The following is a 19,962-nucleotide window of genomic DNA, read 5'->3' as shown; positions in this document are numbered from 1 at the left end:
CACTTAGGAGGCAGAAGCAGGCAGATCTCTTTGAGTTCCAGGCCATGGTTACACAGAGAAACCCTGTCTCAAAAAAACTAAAAATGAACAAACAAACACAACCAACAAAACAAAAGCCCAAATCCCAAGAGGAGGATACTCTGAGATCGCACAGCTTCACAGCTTTGTTAGGGAATTCATATTATATCCCAGTGCAAAAAGACAGAAGAAGCCATTTGAAAGGCTGTGACCAGATGAATGGTGTGATGGCAAAAGACTGAGAAGGGAACGGGCAGGAAGCATGACTTGAAGCTGCAACCTCTAGCTCTCGGAGATAGGGTGGTTATAAGGGCAAGGACAAAGGGTCAACTAAAACTAGCATGGGTCTTCCTAATATATAACTGGTATGCAAAAACTCTGGCCAGAAAAGCAGCATGGCTGGATTCTAAACAGCAACCGCACATGAGGGGAATGAGAAAACTAAATCAGTTACTCAGCCTAGATTAGCCAAGTACTAAGATTAGGTCAAGGCATTATAAGAAAGCTACAGAGCAAGTATTCTGTCATAAGCTTTGTGGCAAAACTCTTCCAGAAGACTGATATAATAGATCCATCCATATAGATAAAACATAAGATATTGATTTAATATTTTAAAACTATGCAGTATAATTCATTATATCAACAGAATTTTTAAAAAGCGAATGACCAGGCTGCAGGGATGCATGACTTTTGTGCCAGCACTCAGGAGGAAGGCAGGCCTTTGAGTTCAAGGCCAACCTGCTCTATATAGTGAGCTTTAGACCAACTACAGAGTTCTATAGTGAGACTTTGTATTAAAACGGAAATTCATAAATAAAAACAAGTGATCATTTGATCATTTTAATTAATGCAGAAATTTGGCAAGTTTAATATGGTTTTTAAAGAGAGAACTCTAACTTAACTAGGAAGGGTGGCAACTTCTTATCATGTTAAAGGTATTTACAAAAACCAACAGCAAACAATATACTTAAGAATGAAATTGTAAGATTAAGAACAAGACAATAGCATCTTCACTCAACATATGTGTTTAGTACAGCAATGAAGTTAAAACCAACATGATATTATAATAAAAGGCACAGTGATTAAAAAAGAAGAAAAATGATTTTTTCACAGATAATCTGATCATGTTTGTTGAAATATTAAGATCATGAAAAGCCAACAAGAATGAGAAAGTGTTTGGGGGAGTTGTGTGAATTCATGAACCTGTCATCAAGGATCCATTCAGTGCTCTCTACCTGAGGGCAGAAACCACATTTTGAGTCTTCTAAGACACTGCCTCTTAAAGGGACTTTGCAAACTTTGCTGTGATGTTTTTTTCAGTGTTTTGATATTCATAGATTCCACTGGATTCTCTGAGAATATTCAAGTGTAGGTGTTCTAGGTACCCACAGACACCTTGGCTGTATTTAATATTTTTGGGGGGAGGACTTCCAAATGAGATGGGTGCTTTGCGTTTGATGGAGCTTTTCATGGCTCTTGCTGAGCTTAACTCAGGGTTCTGGGTTCTAGATGATCAACAACCACCAAAGTTTCCCTGACCAAGTGGCTTCTGAGTTTACTGTCTCAAGCCCAAGAAGTGTATAGAAATTTGGACAAGAACATAAAATGTTGACTTATTAAGAAAAAATAAGAAAGAACTACAAAGAGTAGGTGTGGCTACAATGGAGGAATGATGTTTTATGTCTCTGTAGCTCAGGCTGGCCTCCAACTTGTAGCACTTCTTCAGCTTCCTGAGTGCTGGACACAGGTGCAAATGTCTACTGATGCATTATTATTTTTTAAAGATGTACTATTTATTTATTATATATAAGTACACTGTAGCTGTCCCCAGACACCAGAAGAGGGCTTCAGATCCCATTTACAGATGGTTGTGAGTCACCATGTGGTTGCTAGGAATTGAACTCAGGACCTCTGGAAGAGCAGTCAGTGCTCTTAACTGTTGAGCCGTCTCTCCAGGCCCTGGTGTTAAATGACTACTTAATATTATACTTGAGTTTGAGGTCAGTCTGGACTGTACATGCAGTTCTATGCCAACCTGGGCTACAGAATAAAACTGTGACTCAAAACCAAAATAAAAATCAGAGAGACAGACAGACAGACAGACAGCATCACAGGGGTCAGTATAGTTCTCTCTTCTACAAACCTGCATCACATCTCTAGATGAAACTAGCATGGTTTAAAATGATCCAAATAGGCTTTTGTCCAGTGCCACCTATTCAGGGACTTTACAGCTAGAAGCAGCAGTATACCTGTTTTTGGTTTTGCTGTTTTCCTAGCCCCTCATGCTCTTGCACTGTGGAGGCCCTTTCTGCTTGTGCTGACTCAGGTCAGAGTCAGGGCTCACCCTCACTGACTCACTGTATCTTTGCACTCTGCCTCAGGAGTAATTTCCTAAATGCCACACCTGCTAGGGTAGCTGGAAATGAAAGTTCAAAGAAGAATGTAGAGAAATCAGAACCCTTTAACACTGCTGATGGCAACAAAAAAGTAGTACCACAGCTTTTGAAAGCAAATTGGTGAGTCCTCAGATGACTAAGCCTTGGGGAGTTACCAGATGATGATGCAATTTGGGTTCCTTGTCCATTTCCAAAGAACTTAAAACATGTGCTCACACATTTTACATGAATATTCATAAGCAACATTATTAAGAGCCAAATGGTGGTATATACTGGCAAATAGAATATTTTTAGTTATAAATGATTCTTAGCTATATAGAGTTCAAGGCCAGTCTGGGTAACAAGATCCTGCTCCTAAACAAAAACGTTATTGTTAACCTGAACAAGGTCTGCACTAACAATGTAAACTCTCTCCTAATGTTAGTCCTCACTATGGACATCACAATATCTCGCCTCTGATGTTCCACTCTCCATCGTACACTGCCTTCCAATGTCACTGTACAATGTCACCAGGTGTCAGACCCTTACTGAATAACACCTTCAAATGTCAAGTTCACTATACACTGCCTCAGGATGTCAGGCCCACTCTACCTACAGATCTAAGATCTTTGCTGTACACTAATTCCCAATGTAAGGCTTTACTGTCTACTACCTGCAGCATGAGGCCCTCCCTGTACACTACATCCTGATGTCATCTCTGACTGTGAAATGTCTCATCCACCTCTTTCTTCCTAGTGCTTATTCAGTACTTGTGCGAGCACCCTGAGCAGAAAGAACTGATTCTCTGCTCAGACAGGTATGCGGACAACACCTTGAGGCCACATGCCATCTTTTAAGGAGACACCAGAAGCCCAGACACCTAGGTGGCAGAATGTAGAAGGTGTGAGTCAAAGCAGTTTGGTTACAGTTTATATCCTTCAGCCATCCTCTTAAAACAAAAGATTGAAGACAAGTGGTTGTTCCATACACTTTTAATCCCAGCACTTGGGAGGCAGAGGCAGGAGGATCTCTTTGAGTCCAAGACCAGCCTGATCTATAGAGCTAGCTCCAGGACAACCAGGGCTTCCTCAGACAGAGAAACCCTGTTCTGAAAACCCAAAAGACCAAAACATAAATAAACCAACATAATAGAAACAGTGGATTCTATCAGAATTTTAGCTGAAAGTTAACTTAGATTTACTATTTCCAAAGACTCTGCTGGATAGTCATCAAAGCAACTCTTGGTTACTTGAATAAACACACAATACAACCTCTTGTAGAAATCCGGTACAGAATTATTTCAGTGCATTAGGAAAAAACCACACTGCTTACCTCAATGTCAAACACCTCCACAGAACTGTCCAGCAGCTTCACTCTGATGTGCATGTGCTTCTCCTGCATCCTGGGTGAGAGTGTGTGCTCTGGTTCCAGGCTACTCACTCCAGTGGAGGTCTGGCCACCCAAGCGTGTCCCTGAAGTTGGTAAAGCTCTGTATGTTCCTTCTATCTCCCCCATTCTTCATTAGTTGAAAGTGAAGGAAACACTAAAACAAAAACACACTAAATGACTAAATATTATTTAGATACTAAAACAATTTTTAGATGGCTAAAAAAGACATTGGGTTCATAGGAACCCACAATATCAAGTATTTATTTCTGTGAGTCTTAAATTACAATAAAGTAAGGAACATAGACAAGTTTTTTATCTCCTATATATACAGTTGCAGCACAAAATGAATAAAACCCTTAGTAATATTTCCAAGGTGCTCTGAGCTGGGCACAGAGATTAGCTCCCTGAGCCTGCAGAAAGCACGCATGGGTAACATCATTACCACTCCCAGTTAAGGAGAAAACCTATGGCTATCTCTTGTCTTAGCACTGCTCAATACCCAGAAAGTCTCCCTTTTCAGCATGTGTGCTACCCACTTCGTCCAAGTGCTAGACAGGGTCTTTCTAGTAAAAGTAATAGGATAGCATTAACATGTATCTGGCATCTTCACAGTAAACTGAAGCATCCATGGACCTGTCTTTTACATTGGCTCAGTGTGAGAAGAGTGCTACTAGGGATGCAGTACATGAAAACAGTCAGACCTGTCTTTGCCAGCTTTGTGCTCCTGGCATTTTCTAGGGTAGATCACTTTCCACAGGTCATTCAGGAGGAAATCTGTGGTATGGCACCAAATGACAGCTCAGAAAAGGATCTGTTAAATGCAGACACCTGCCCCACACTGTTCTCAAATTATACCCCACCTCAAAAGTACTATTGACAACCATTTAACAGACGGCCCAAGAGGGCCAGGGTCGTTTTTGTCCTCCTTACTACACTACAGGAAAGGCCTGGTTTAAAGCTGTTAAGTCTGATGGGTAATTTCTTCACCACTTTTAACAAAAACCAAGCTAAGTATCAACTAGAATCTCATAATCTCCCTGTACTAAGAAACTTACTGCTTATGGGAGTTTTCCTTCTTAAGAACATTATTTATGTTATAAAATCAAATTGAAGAAAATTAAGGGGTAGGGATGAGGCTCAGTTATTACAGTACATGCCCAGCATGAACAAAGTCTGGAGTTAAGTCTCCAGCATCACATGAACCAGGTGTAGCACACACCTAATTCTAGCACTCAGGAAGAGGGCAGAGGGATAGCTCTAAGTTCAAGATCATCCTTGGCTACATAGAGAGTTCTAACCAGCTTGATCTATATGGAACCATCTCTAAAACAACAAACACCAACAAAAACAAAACTAAACAAGCTGGGTGAGAAAACTCAGGAGGCAGAGATGCGGTGAGTTTGAGGCCAGCCTGGTTCATCCAGTGAGAACCTGATTTTAAAAAGAAACAAAATAAAACAAGAAAAATGGTAAACAGTAAAACACCATATAACAAAAGAACAGGGCAAGTAGTGCAAGTGAAACACAGACACCAGGTGTTTAACCAATAAAAAATGTAATCTGCAAAATGTACTGATGTCTCTTAAATAACTTTGCAAATGTCTTCTGCTAACCGTAGTAACCTTTTGAAGAATTTATCTCACTTGGGCCGAGGCTGTAGCTCAGTAGCGAAAGGAAGGCTCAGTGCAGGACAAGGTTCTGAGTTAAGTCCTCAGCACTAAGACAACAAACAAACGCACTCAATCCCCAGGCCGCTCCCTCATATGCCAACCATTGCTGAGGGTCCTTTTCTGTCTACATGCATATCTTATTATCCAGATAAACCAGACAAAGGATCTTGTAGCCTTTAGATTATTTTGAAAAGTTTTTTCATGACTCACTGCCAATCAACTCCTTTTTAAAGCCCAATCCCACAAGGGTCTTGGTTGAGAAGTGTTCGGCGCATCCAGTTTATTAAGGAGGCTAAAATCTTTTGGGGAAGCACAACACAAGGGCCGGTGAGAAGGCTCAGCAAGTAAAGGCACTTTGTCCAGCCTGATGACCTGAGCTCCAGCCCACGACTCACGAAAGGTGGAAGGACGAACTGGCTCCAGAAAGCTGTTCATTGACCACCACAAATGTGCCACAGTACATGTGCATTCACACATATGCACAGAAATAAACTATTTATAATGGTACTAAGTTAATTTTTCCATCTTAATTCCCGTAGAGAGCCATTTCAAACCAATGAATGAACCAGCTACTTACATGTGAAGCTCAGTTAGCTTCAGAAGCTCCCTTGTCTGGATGCTCCTTGAGGGCAGCTAAGTAGTTATTTAGTATCTGTGGCATTAAAGCATTTACTTGCACTGTCTCATCAAGCAGTGCACTGTACACTAGAGTATGTAGGACTGAAGACTGAGACAACAGACCAATACTTAAGAGAGTTAGTACCCACACCGTTAACATTAATATGAGTCTAGGAACCACTGCCTTAGGGTCTACTTAAGGGCATCGGTCAGCATCTCTCTGCCGCTGTGGAGGTGAGCTGCTTTACCCCACATAAGCTCCCTGCTGTGATGTTCTGTTTCACCACAAATGGACCCAGAAATCAACAGGGAAGTGACTGTGGCCTAAGAAATAAAGGCTTCTTCCCTGCAGTTGTTTTCTCAGAAAGTTTGTTATAGTGATGGGAAAACTGATTCACTGAAGTTAGCTCTGCTGAAACAAAGTGTGTGTTTTATTCTGGTCATCACAGCAAACCTCCCCATAAGTAAGGCTACAACTCTAAATATACATAAAGTCAAAATACATGTTAGAGGCTATCTAATTTATTTTTCTATGTAGTTTTCACTTATTTTTATATGTACTTATTTACAGACAGGGTATTGTTACATCCCTGGCTCATGGTTCAGTCCATCCTCTTAACTCGGCTTCCCAAGTGTTGGGCAATGGGAACATGACACTGGGCTCAGTTCAGAGGGAAAATTCTTCATTCTATTGTATTCTTTATAAAATAACTGTATCTAACCATGCAGTTCTAAGAAAATGAACAAGGACAAACACATGGCCTAGAAGTACACATTAAGATGGAAAAAATGTAAGAAGAAAATGCAAAGAAAGTTATTATTAGCTCACTCAGATAAGAGTTCCTCTCACTTAATCAGGCACAGACTAAGTACTCCTAGGGCAGACACCATTCATTTTATACAACGTTAACCCACACAGTGTGGTGGTGCACAAATGAGATATGCAGCATCTAGGAGGCTGAGGCAGGTGATTAACAGGCTGCATAGTAAGACTCTCTCTTAACAAGTGCTCGTAACCAGTCCCTATTTTATATTTATTTTTTATGTGTATGCTTTGCCTACATGTAAATTTGAGTACATAAAGGGGCATAAAAGGGCATCAGATCTCCTGGAACTTGAATGATGGACAGTTGTGAGCCACCTAGGAACTAAACAGAGACCTTTTCAAAAGGAGTTCGGAAATCAAAAGAAAGACCTGGATCCTATGGTACTGAAATTACAGATTGTGAATCAAACCTAGGTCCTCTCACAAGAACATCAAGCTTGCCTCCCTCCCTCCTTTCCTTTCTTTTTAAATATTATATTTGGTATATGAGTATTTTCCTTGCATGTATGTCTGTGTGCCACATGCATGCCTGGTTCATGAGGAGTTCAGAGGAGGGCACTGACTCCCTGAAATGTGTTATAGACAGTTCTAAACTGCCGTGTGTATGCTGGCAATCAAACCCAGGTCCTCTGCAAACAGAAATGCTCTTAAACACTGTCTCAAAGACAAACAAAATGGAGCTGAAGAGATGGCTCAGTGGTTAAGAGTATTTGCTGTTCTTGCAGAGAACCTGGGCTCAGTTTCTAGCTCACATCAGGAAGCCTACAACCACTGTAACTCTAGTTTCAGGGAACCAAACACCCTCTTTTGGTCTCCAAAGGCATCTGCCTAAGCATGTGACACATTTATAAAACAAATCTTTACAAAACCCTACAAAATTAAGCCACAAGTTCATGTTATATATTTACTTAATAAAAATATATTTAAAACAGCTTAGCTCTATCCCAGCTGTAACTTTTCATTTAACATAATGAGTTCATTGCCATAAGAACAAAAGACACAGAAGAGCTTGAGGGCTAACTATCTAAGCTGAACTATGTGTCTCACTAGAGACACCTCTGCAAGATCACACACCTTCTGAGCACCGACCTTAGTCTTTCTTTTCATTTGACTCAAAGTAAGTCATTCACAGAGTGGCAGGTGAGATCCAGAGTCCTAAGACACTTTTATTCACAGTGGTTTGGATAAGAAGTGACTTGGAGGCACTCTGCTGTAATTTCAAAGACAAATCTGTGCTGCTCTGCAACAGTAATGGGGCATGAACTACCTACTTAACAAGTGCTCAGCCTCAAGATGAGACAGAGACTTAAGGTTAAGACTTTAAGGCTCAGTAAATTACTAAGTTTAGGAGAGATTAAAAGTAAAGACCTTGATAGAAAACTGATTGACAATCTCAGTACTGTAACACTAGTTAACCTTCATCCCTGAACTCTCAATGGCTTCAACAGCTAGGCTCTTGCTGCAGAATGACAGGCTGCTTCACTCAGCATCATTTGCTCTTATCTGATATGAGCAACAATGGGGGGGGGTGCTCTAAATCCGCCCTATGTAAGATATGACTTAACAGGACTGAACTTTATTTTGCTTTGTGTGCTTATGAATAAATATTAAGGCTAGGTGAAATACAGCAAGACCACAGCAGTTCTGGGAGCCTATCGTCAGATTCTGCTCTGTCTGGGTACCTACTAGAACACCGACCCAGAAGTCCATAAAAAGGCAGTGCAGAGAACCAGCAACCTATATGGAACTCAAGCAATTTTCTCATTTTTTTTCCATGTGAATGGAATGCTTTGGAGTCTGCACTCCTAAAAATATCTCTGGTAGCTGGAAACAATTTCCATTATTTTGTACCATTCACTACAAGTTTGGCAGCTTTGGTTACATTCCCATTTTAAAATAATAATTAAAAAAAAAAAACACTATGACATGTCCTTTCCTACAGCTGAAAAATTCAGCTTAAAAGCTGGCAAAGGCTTTGGAGATGGTGGTGATGTAACAGATGTCTACTCTAGTAAGGGCTGCTGACAGTGGGGGGCTATATAGAATGGGTGTATATGGGAAAGCTCTGCTGACATTGGGGGGCTGTATAGAATGGGTGTATATGGGAAAGCTCTGCTGACAGTGGGGATGTATAGAATGGGTGTATATGGGAAAGCTCTGCTGACAGTGGGGATGTATAGAATGGGTGTATATGGGAAAGCTCTGCTGACAGTGGGGATGTATAGGATGGGTGTATATGGGAAAGTTCTGCTGACAGTGGGGATGTATAGGATGGAATGTGTATGGTAAAGCTCTGCACTAAAACTGCTCTAAGAAAGTAAATAAATAAAAGGGGCTGCCAAGAAACATTTGACTCAGAAGTGACAGAGTCAGCTTCAAGCCTCAATCTGATGGTGAAGATTCTTGCTCTCTCTGAACAAAGGCACAGTCTACTGTCCACAGGGACGAGGTGACTAAAGTGCTGTTGGTCAGTGAACATCTGCCTTCCTTGAAAACCTGGGTCCCTATGAGAGAATTAAGAGGCAAATTTCTTTGCTGCCTAACCAAACAGGACAGAATATGATATATGATACTTATCTTATTCATGAAATTGTCTAAAAATCTACTCAGTGTTATGAACTTAAAAAAAGAAAAGCATTTATGCTTCTGTTTGAGTACGTGTGTGGACATATCTGTGACACACATGTGTGTGGAGGTCATAGAACAACTTGTGAGAGTAGCTTCTCACACTCTTCCATGTGGGTCTCAAGGTTGAAACTCAAGTCAACAAGTGCCTTTATAGGCTCAGCCAAATCACTGGAATTAACTTTCATAGCTGATATCGAACTCCTGCCCATTCCCTCAACCTTGGGCTATATTACTGCAGTGTTGCAAGAGATGGATCCCTCGTTCTATAAGTACAACTAGTTAAAAAAAATAACTAAGCAAGGTAATCAATATGTGGAAGCTGAAAAACAATGTCTGAGAAACAGCTAGCTAGGCAGATGGGCAGGAGTGAATGCCCACAGCCTTCCTATACATCCCCTCTCTAGACATAGTTGCACTGCCAGAGGGAAGCAGACATGGCCTCAGCATCACAGGAACCACAACTGGAATCATCCCCTGACCTAGAGTCATCCCTGACCTGGAATCATCCCCTGCACATATGCGGAAAAGTGAACCTACCAGCAAACACTAGCACCTTAGGGAGATTTGTGAAGAACTTTCCATGCTGGTAGATGAGGACTTTAAGAAGCCACAGAACTGGGGAAATGGCCCAGTTGGAGAGATGCTGTACAAGCATAAGGACCTAAGTCTGGGTCACCAGAACCCACATATACTAGCAGTGACATGGGCAGATCCCTGGAGTGTTCTGGCTTACCAGTCTTGTTTAATTTGTGAGCTCTACATTTACTTTCTTAGTCATTTCTCTACTGATGTGATTAAAAAACAAAAACCAAATAAACACCATGCCCAAAGCAACTTATAAAAGATTTGAGGCATGGGGCTGGAGAGATGGCTCAGTTGTTAAGAGCACTGACTGTTCTTCCTGAGGTCCTGAGTTTGATTTTCAGCAACCACATGGTGGCTTACAACTATCTGTTATGGAGATCCGACACCCTCTTCTGGTGTGTCTGAAGACAGCGACAGTGTACTCACATACATGAAATAAATAAATAAATATTAAAAAAAAAAAAGATTTGGGGCTTACAGTTTCAGAGAGTTAGAGCCGTGATGGCAGAACAAAGGCAGTGGGACAGGGACAGCTGAGAGATTTTATCTTGACCTGGATGCAGAAAGAGTAAGAAACACTGGGAATAGCAAGCATCATTTGAAATCTCAAACCCACCCCAACGATGCATCTCTTCCAAAAAGGAACTAAGTATTCAAATGCATGAGCTTTGGGGCCACTCTCATTCAAACTGCCATATTTAGAGAGACACTGTTTCAAAAAATAAAGTGGAAAGTGATGAAGACACCTGAAGTCAACATACATCCACACACATGAATGTGCCCACGGTATGCACACACACCATACCAACAGAAGCCAGAGTCAGGCAGTCATCTGTTGGGATGAGGACAGCAGGTGCCTGGAGGAAAATTTTAGAAGCATCACACACAGGATCTAGTTCCAACTCTGCCACTGACCCAAAAGTGTTTTAATAAGCAGCTCAACTGAAAGTTGGTATGCTTTTGAAGCCAACTAATTTATAGTACTTATCCATCCAAAATAAAATATGCATCATAAAGCTCTGTGATCACAGGCCTCCTACCTGGGCATGTCCAACAGTAGATACAGAAAGGAAGAACACTTCAGACAACCACCACAGAAAGCACAAGACAATTTCCTTGGACACAGCTGGTCTTTATCAGCCTTAAAGCTTTACCTTTACCCCATAATTGTTTGAGTATCTGACATCAAATAGATTTATCAGTTCCTTCACTTGCTTCAGACAACTGCTAGATGTTCTAATTTTATGTACAACAAAATTTTATAACCAAAAACAAAACCCCTCTTTTTATGGTGGGCCCCATAAGCACTAGGCAAGTGTCCTCGGTTCAGGTTTGACCCCCCCCCCCCCCAGGTATACTAGTAAGCTGCCTTCATTCTCGGCTCCTGTCCCTTCTAAGGGAGGAAGAACACACTGAAAACCCATGTTTCTAACCCTCTCTTCTGGTATCATCTGGAGAAAGATCCCTGCAGAATTCTAATCACATGGGTGGGTAACCTGAACAATCCCAGCAAGCCTCACTACTCAGTGTGAGCTGATTAGTTAGTATAACTCTTAATTATATCTGCAATGTGGCTTCACTATATAACACATTTCCAGGATGAATGCTAGGAATTAGCAGCCACAGAGGCCACAATCTTAACTTAGGCTTTCTATTGCTGTAATAAAGCACCATAACCAAAGAGCAAGTTGGGGAGAAAAGAGTTTGTTTGGCTTATACTTCCAGATTGCTATTTATCATTAAAGAAGTCAAGACAAGAATTCAAAACAGGGCAGGAACCTGGAGGTAGGAGCTGATGTACAGGCCGTGGAGAAGTGCTACTTGCTGGATTGCTTCTCGTGGCTCGCTCAGCTTGCTTTCTTACAGAACCCAGGACCACCGGCCCACGGACAGCACTACCCACAGTGGCCTGGGTGCTCCCTCATCAATTACTAATTAAGAAAATGCCTTACAGCCATATCTTATGGAGGCATTTTCTCAACTGAGATTCCCTTCCTTTCAAATAAATCCACAAAATTCTCAGATCAGTTCAATGTTTACATCTCTTCAGCTTTAGTCTCTCTTTTGCGTGTGATCATTTCCCTGGGGTTTCAGATCTGAGTGTCTTTGGACTTATAGAACACTGTGCTGTTGGAGTGTGGGTCTTATTTATGTCCTGTGGAGCGTATTGGTATTTCTGATGAGCAGACACTAGCCTGGCTAGATTCAAAATGCCAGTCCCATCCAGTCTTCTGTGGAATATTCTGTCAGTACAAACTCTAATTCAGAGCCCCTGATATTCCTCAGTAAAACCGTACATGGGTTTTACTAGTCTGACCAGCTGCAGAGGCCAGAAAAAGGAACTGGATCTTTAGGAACTAGAGTTGTAGATGGTTGTGAGCTGCTATGTAGGGTTTTGGATTTGAACCCAGGTCCTCTGAAGAGCAGACGGTGCTCTCTAATCTGCTGTACCATCTCGACAGGTCCTGGGTTCTCAGTTTTTGACCCATACATGCTCAGTGTTGAGCCTCTAACTCCATAGACTTTACCAGGCACTTTCCCCAAGCTTTCTATGTTCTCTCTGCTGTACTTCCCTGTTCATAAAGATCTCTTTTCAGTTCTTTAGCCAGAAATTTGGGACTTTTGCAGCCTTGCTTGCCCATGAATTTCTTACCTTGTATTTTCTCTAGGAAGAAGGCTCCAAGAGGGAAGAGAGAGGGTGGGGGAAGCAACTGACCATTACAGGAATGACTGAGAGGCAAAGAAGAAAATGTAGATTTTCCCTCTCTCCTCTTGATCCCAAACCAGAAAGCTTCTCTGTAGTTCTTATCCCTACCTGGAGCCCACCTCCAGGTTTTGAACATTCTGATCAGGCCAGGGGACAGTGGAGGGAAAGCAGAAAGCTCTCTGTTGATGTATACTGGCTTTTCAACTTCTAGCCTTCAACTCCACTGCCCATTACCTTTTGCTTTCAGAGTCCTCCCTCCATAGCTGCACCACGCACACATCCAGATGCCCCAGGCAAGGAGTGGAAAGGCCAGGACAGAGTGCATCCTACAACTCCCAGACACCAAGTTCCACCATCATGCATTTTAAACCATGAACCAAAATGAACACATCCTCCCTTAAAAACAACCCCAAACTCTTCTACAGTGGCTCTTACTGAGAGAGGGGAAAGTACTAATTTCTTTCTTATTTATTTATTCATTCACTTTGCATCCCAGTATCTGCCCCCTCCTCCCAGTAACCCATCATACAGATTCCCCCATCCCTCTTCCCTTCGCCTCTTTTCTTTTCCAGCTGTTTGTACTGATAATAGTATGCTTCCTTTGAAATCACATACCTTCCTGAAAACACCTGTACTGGCCTTCATCAAGGTTCTACTGATAGCTGCCAACCTTCCAAAGAATATAATTGCTCATGTTTTGTTTTTCTAAAACAGTTCAATTAAAAAATACTTTTAGTACGCCAGAGAAGCTCCAACATACAACAAAGACACATGCACCACAATGTTCATAGCAGCCCTATTTATAATAGCCAGAAGCTGGAAAGAACCCAGATGTCCTTCAGTAGATGAATGGATACAAAAATTGTGGTATATTTACACAATGGAGTACTACTCAGCTATCAGAAACAATGACTTTATGAAATTCTTAAGAAAATGGATGCATTTAGAGAATATCATCCTGAGTGAGATAACCCAGTCACAAAAGAACAGACATAATATGCAGTCACTGATAACTGGATACTAACCCCAGAAAGCTCTGAACACCCCAGAAACAACTCACAGACTATATGAAGTTCAAGAAAAAACAAAGGCCAAAAAAAAGAAAAAGAAAAAGAAAATGAAAAACCATTATGCTTAATCTTTACACACTGAGAAAACTTTGACTATTTCCAGGTTACATCTTGTTTTACATGTACTTTCTGCTCGTTGTAACTAGTAAGACCTTAATGCATACTATCAGATCTTTAAAAAACTCAAGTACTGACAAAAATGTATTCATATACTTTTATGCAAAAATGCTTAAAATCTGAACATTTATCTTTGTTTTTTAAAAATAAAGTTGTTCAATTTATAAAAAGAAATACTTTTCGTTGGGTGTGGTGGTACATGTCTTTAATCCCAGCACTTGGGGGCAGAAGCATGTGGATCTTTGTGTTCAAGACCAGCCTGAACTAGAGAGTAAGTTCCAGGACAGCCAGAGCTACACAAAGAACCCTGTCTCAAAAAACTAAACTAACTAAATAAATATCTTTAACACTGGGATTTATTTATTATTTAGATATTGTGGTCTATTCTCCACTGCTTTCCATAATAACAACTACAAAAAAAAAACCCTGTAACTTTTATAGAAATAGACAAAATATTTAGTAAAAAGCCTTATAAATTCATTTCCAACACCACTTCCTCCTTCCCAAACAAATCCCCACTGGCTAATGAAAATGCACTTAGAACCTTCACTTCAAACGTTATTAGCTTATTTCTCATCAAGCATAGGGTGGAAAAATGCCCAAGCAAAATAATTTGATGATAAAAAAGAAAGCTAGTCTGGCTCAGGTTTCTAGGTCTCTCACATGGGCCCGCTACTGGTAAGACCCCAAGCAAAGTGTTCTTGATTCTGTAAAAGGTCATATGATTCTGTAAAACTTACCAAAAAGTTACTCTGGTTGTAATCACTTATGATTGTTGGATCTTTCCAATGAAACTTTGCCTGTGCCATTCTTTCCTGAGAAGGGAACTTGGAGGAGCAGCTGACATTTCTGGAAGCTATTAAGGTGGAAGTACATTTAAGTTTCCTGCCATTAGTTTCATGTCATTGAAATGTTCTCCTAGTACTATGTGACAAGGTCCTAAGGCCACCCAAGTGGGTTCACTGATATCTAAGGTCCACTAATATCTGGCATGGAAGGAGCATGGGCAATGGAAAAGAGACAAGGATAAAATACAGGGGGGCAGAAGGTCCTTTTAGAGGAAATTTTCAACAGATGCTAGAACTAGGTAGAGTTCAGTTCTCAGAAGACAAAATGCAAGTCCTTCTCTATTGGAAAACAGGGCAATAATGTAGAATTATAACTGTACGTATGCCCTAGATGTATGTTTTCTTATTAAATATAACTGTACAAAACAACAAAAAATCTGTCCATTCCCCACTAATCCAGGGGATGCAAAGCTGTCTGTGCACTACTAGAAAATATGCCTGTATGTAAAATCACAGATTATGTATCCTACCAATAAAAATGTATCAGCTCTTCTAGAGGAATGAATGGATCCTATTTTCTCACTGCCATGAGAAGAAAATTAAAATACATAGCTAAGAAAAAAGGATTCTAAGTAACGTAATTCATGTTTCTTTCCATTTTTTTTTTCCAAACAGGGTCTCATGTATCTCTGGCTGTGCTTGATGACCGTGACTTCTGGTTTTCCTGAGATTACAGGGATGTGGCACTGTGTTCAGTTTAAGTGGCCCTGAGGATCAAACTCAGGGCTTTATGTGTGCTAGGAAAACACTCGCTGTTCATCAACTACATTCCTATCTTCGAGCTTTATCTCATACTAGGCAAATGTTTACTTAGTAAATTAGCTTCTTACTTGTAACTGACTTCTTTTAAAAGACTTATATTTATCATCTTAAATTGTGTGTGGGGGTATGTGCAATTTGAGTGCAGGTGCCCACAGAGACCAAAGGTGTCTCAGTCCTCTGGAGATGAAATTAATTATAGGTGTCGTGAGCCGTCTACCCCTTTCTAATTGTATGTGCTTCAGGTTCCTCGAAACCTGGCATCAGACTTTGCCCCCCCACACATACACCACAAGCTTTATTATTGTAGTCAAACATTTGTCCATCTGATAATATATTGATTCTGATACTATAGCAACTCTAAACGCTTAAGGATATATAGGACCTACTACGGGAGAAAAATCCCTTTATTAGAGAGGTGATGTAAGATGGTGGAAAAAATTACACAGTGAGACTGGCAGAGGAATTCGCCTGATGAAAGAGGAGTTGGGGTTAAGGGGAAAGACTAACCAAAAAGCCTAATCAGTACTCACACACAGACAATAGCCATAGCATCCCAAGTAACCACCTCTGCCAGGAGGCCCAGACCAAGCCCTTTGCTTTACACTGTGTCATTTATCACCCCAAACTACCTGTAACACGTGGTGGTGCTCCCACATTATAGCTCAAGGAACTCCAGCTCATAGAGGTGAATGACTTAGCAGTTCCTCACCTCTGCAGATGTCCTCAACTCCACCCTGACTCTGTGGTATGCATGCAAAGGAGTTTAATTGAGAAGCTGAAACAATTAAATAAGCTCACAGGACCACCTGTCCACTGCAGTCACAGAGGGATGGGGGTCTCACAGGAAGAGAGAGATCGGGTGAGGCACAGTGGCACACCTTTATTCCCAGTACTCCTGAGGAAGAGGCATGTAATCTGGCTACTTGGGCAGATCCTGTCTCAATCAGGTGATGTGGGCACATCACCTGTGAGTGAATAGAGGTAAGCAAAGGCAGAGTACAGACAGTTCAAGACAACAGAGGAGAGAAGAGGAAGCTGCCTGGTGCTGGACTGTTAGAGTTCTAGTAGTTTAACTAGACAGAAGTCCATACAATCTGGGGTGGGACATACCAAGTTTATCTTCGGATGTGATCAGGATGGGCTGGCGAGGAGAGATGAACCAAAGCAGGGTCTCATCACTGTATCCTGTCACATTATAATGCATTTCCCCTGAGGTTTTTAATTACATTTATTTGTGTATGTGTGTGCACAGATGTTTGACACTATTCACATAAAGAGATCAGAACACATTTTTTTGGAAAGTAGTTTCTCTCTTTCTACCACGTGTGTCCCCAGATCTGATTCGGGTAATAAGGCTAGGCATAACTCTTTTCAGATTTTTTTTAAGGTAGCAAAAATACCAGGTTTAGTGGGAAATAATCCTACAAATCTAAAACACAATCATTTCCATCATCCTGACCTCCCAACTCTGTCCACTTCCTCATACATACTTCTTTTTAACACGTTAATGTTTATGTGCACACCATTTCATTGTTAAGGTTAAAAGCCTATGGCTCGGCAGTTAAGAGCATTGAATGCTCTTTAGAGGTTCTGAGTTCAATTCCCAACAACCACATGGTGACTCACATGGTGGGATCCCATCTGTAATGGGATCTGATGCCCTCTTCTGGTGTGTGTCTGAAGACAGCCACAGTGTACTCAGATAAACAAAATAAATAAATCTTTAAAAAACTACTTAAAGCATATTTACCGGGATCAAAATGGTTCAAATTATCCTTTGAGGAGGGACAGGAATTAGTTTGCCAAAGAATGTTTACTAGCCAAGAGTACTTACTTAACCACCTGATTGATACAAGGCTTGCTTATCAGTTTATTTTTTTAAAATGGGATTTCAAAAATCAAAATATCACATACTAGTAGTTGCTTTCCCAAAACAGCAGACCACAATCATTGCCCACATAAACACTCCTGAGGAAATTATAACACTGGACTTTATCATGCTACGTTTGATGCATGTTAATTCTAAACGATAAAGTAAAACTGTCACCTCAAAAGATACACAGAGCCAAAGGGCTGTATGCTGATCTTAGAGAACAGACTAGAGTCACCCAGCTTTTCAGTGTGTTCTTACTGCACACAGGGCAGGGCATGTACAGAGTTCATAGAGAGAAAACAAGGAAAAGGAAACTATGAATGTAACTGAAATGATTGGCAGGATTTAGAGAAATCTGTTAATGTCTGAATACAGTAGGGGTTCACGTGACTAGAAGCCGGGGTGTTTCGAAAGGAGGAAACTGACAGACAGACATGATGGCACCCCTTGGAGTTACCCATGAGTTAATCTTTGCTTAGGCAATGAAGTCCATGTCCTCCCTTCCAAGCAGGCTAACTGTGGAATCCCCAGTTCTCTAACTCTTCTTACAAATACCTAGGGTTAGCCTGTGCTACCACAGACTCAGGTCGCTCTTTCACTTGGTGGTAACGGTTCCTGGTAAGTACTTAGTGGCAGGGCATCTTCGCAGCTTTGAAAAACTGATTCTTAGTCATCACAACAAGCATCTGAGGTAAGTACATTCTAAACCCACTCTATGGATGAGAAACTTAAGGCAGGGGGCAAAGGCGAGATATACCTGAGTTCCTCTCTATAAAGGAATTTGTAGGAAGGAACCTATCTTGATAATGACCATCCATATAATGTGACAAAGCAAGGGCACTAGGGGAGCAGGGTCAATGGCTGGCTTTACACATATCCCAGAGAGTCATCCAAAACCCCACCAGTCAACGTCATTCTGTGCTTTATTTAAAATGGGCTGTGCATAGGATGCTGTGACGCACACCCATGCTCCAACTGTGTACCCTCAGCACTCAGAAGGCTGACAAAGGAGGATAGGGAATTAGAGGCCAGCTGGGGCCATGGAAACTGTCTCAACAAAACATGGTGTGTGTGTGGGGGGGGACGACAGTGTAACTTGAACATCTCCTTTGAAGACTGTAGAACTTACAACATAATAGCCACAAAGTGCTTGCTAATACCTTCCCAGGTGCAAACTTTTATTTGGCCTACAAGTAAAGGTTACTTACTAACCTCCCAATTTCAAATGACCTCTTCCATCTTGCCAACCCTGAGAGAATCTGCGCTGTCGATTATAACACTGTTTCCACAAGACCGACTCTAACAGTGTTGCCCTCTAATTACCAAACATTTTCACAGAGGTCCAGTCAAAAACACCTTATGGAGACAGAACAAAGCTAGGAAGAAAAGCCACCCTTTTAAAGATTCTGCTGGGAATCTTAAGTCTCTCCATTCTTTCTCAGCACTATGTATCAACATTATTTCCTTCATGAATGCCTTGTTTTCACTTCTACTTTTCACCTCCATTACTGGGGCATGGAAGAGCTTAAGAAATCACTGCCACGTTGTAAATGGCAAAGGTGCTTATAATCTGGGAGGAGTAAAATGCAATGGGCCAGTACCTTTTCTAGATCCTAGCAGAGTAAGAACATTAACACCTCATTTTCAGTTTTGAAGGAAAGGCCGCACTTCTGGGCTTTCATTTGTGGCTCCTGGTGCTGCTTCTCAAGGTTTCTGCTTTGTTGAGCACTGGCCTGGAGGTTGGGGTGGTCTTCAGCAGGATATTCTTGTGGCCCTTAACCCTCCACGGGACACCCACTGTACACGAGTGACACTCAGACTCTTGATCACCCCCCTCGACAGCTGGTCTCTACATGTGATGTTCCTGCCCTCGGTACTCTGCTGACAGACAGGCTCCACGAACTCTGCAACTCTCAGCCCTCCCCAGACTGCCCGTTTACACAAGCAACACTGCAGCCAGTCCTCAGCGGACATTCAGTCTGGACCCGAGACTCTCCCTCCCTTCGCCCTCCACCGACAGGCCGTTCACAGATGTGTGTTGTCAAATGCGGACTCTGTGAGGAGCTGGCGCGCCTCACGAAGGCCTCAGAGCCGGGCGTGGACTTTTTCTCTGGTGGACGGCCAGCCTCAGGCCTGGTCCCGCTCCGGTTCCGCGGAGGTCCGGGCAAGGAAGCCCAAGCCAGTCCCACCGCCCCCGCGCTACTCGCCCCCCTACCCGCCCACGGCCGCCGCGTCCTCACCGTGCCACACCGGCCTGCGCCGCCGCCAGCCAGGCCTCCTCCACGTCCTGCGCCCGCGCCGCCCGATCCCGACAGCTAGCAGCTTCCCCGCCCCCGCCGCGCGTTCGCCGCAGCCCCGCCCCCCCGCGGACGCACCGCCGATTGGCCTGAGGGCGGGTCCTCCCGACAGTCGCCTGCAAGAGCAACACCTAGCGCTGATTGGTCATCACACGGGACAGGGCGGGGCGACAGAGCCA

The 19,962-nt window shown here is 42.1% G+C and overlaps 1 protein-coding gene across 2 annotated transcripts in view; it reads right to left on the bottom strand.

Moving 5' to 3' along the window:
* Positions 1 to 19,816, bottom strand: part of FARP2 (FERM, ARH/RhoGEF and pleckstrin domain protein 2) — a 96,117-nt gene extending 76,301 nt beyond the window's left edge. The window contains exons 1-2 of one of the 2 annotated variants that reach the window (XM_080933018.1): positions 19,727 to 19,816; positions 3,726 to 3,936 (exon numbers count right to left, since the gene is read on the bottom strand). In XM_080933018.1, the coding sequence (XP_080789144.1) occupies positions 3,726 to 3,908 (183 nt within the window). In that variant the 5' untranslated portion in view covers positions 3,909 to 3,936; positions 19,727 to 19,816. Of the gene's footprint in view, positions 1 to 3,725; positions 3,937 to 14,743; positions 14,811 to 19,726 lie in introns of those variants that run through there. The other variant, XM_080933019.1, reaches the window with a different exon arrangement.
* Positions 19,817 to 19,962: the final 146 nt, after the last annotated feature.

This window comes from Micromys minutus (assembly GCF_963924665.1).
Source record: "Micromys minutus genome assembly, chromosome: 19".
In the NCBI taxonomy this organism is placed as follows: domain Eukaryota; kingdom Metazoa; phylum Chordata; class Mammalia; order Rodentia; family Muridae; genus Micromys; species Micromys minutus.
This window is presented reverse-complemented; position numbering and strand designations above follow the sequence as displayed.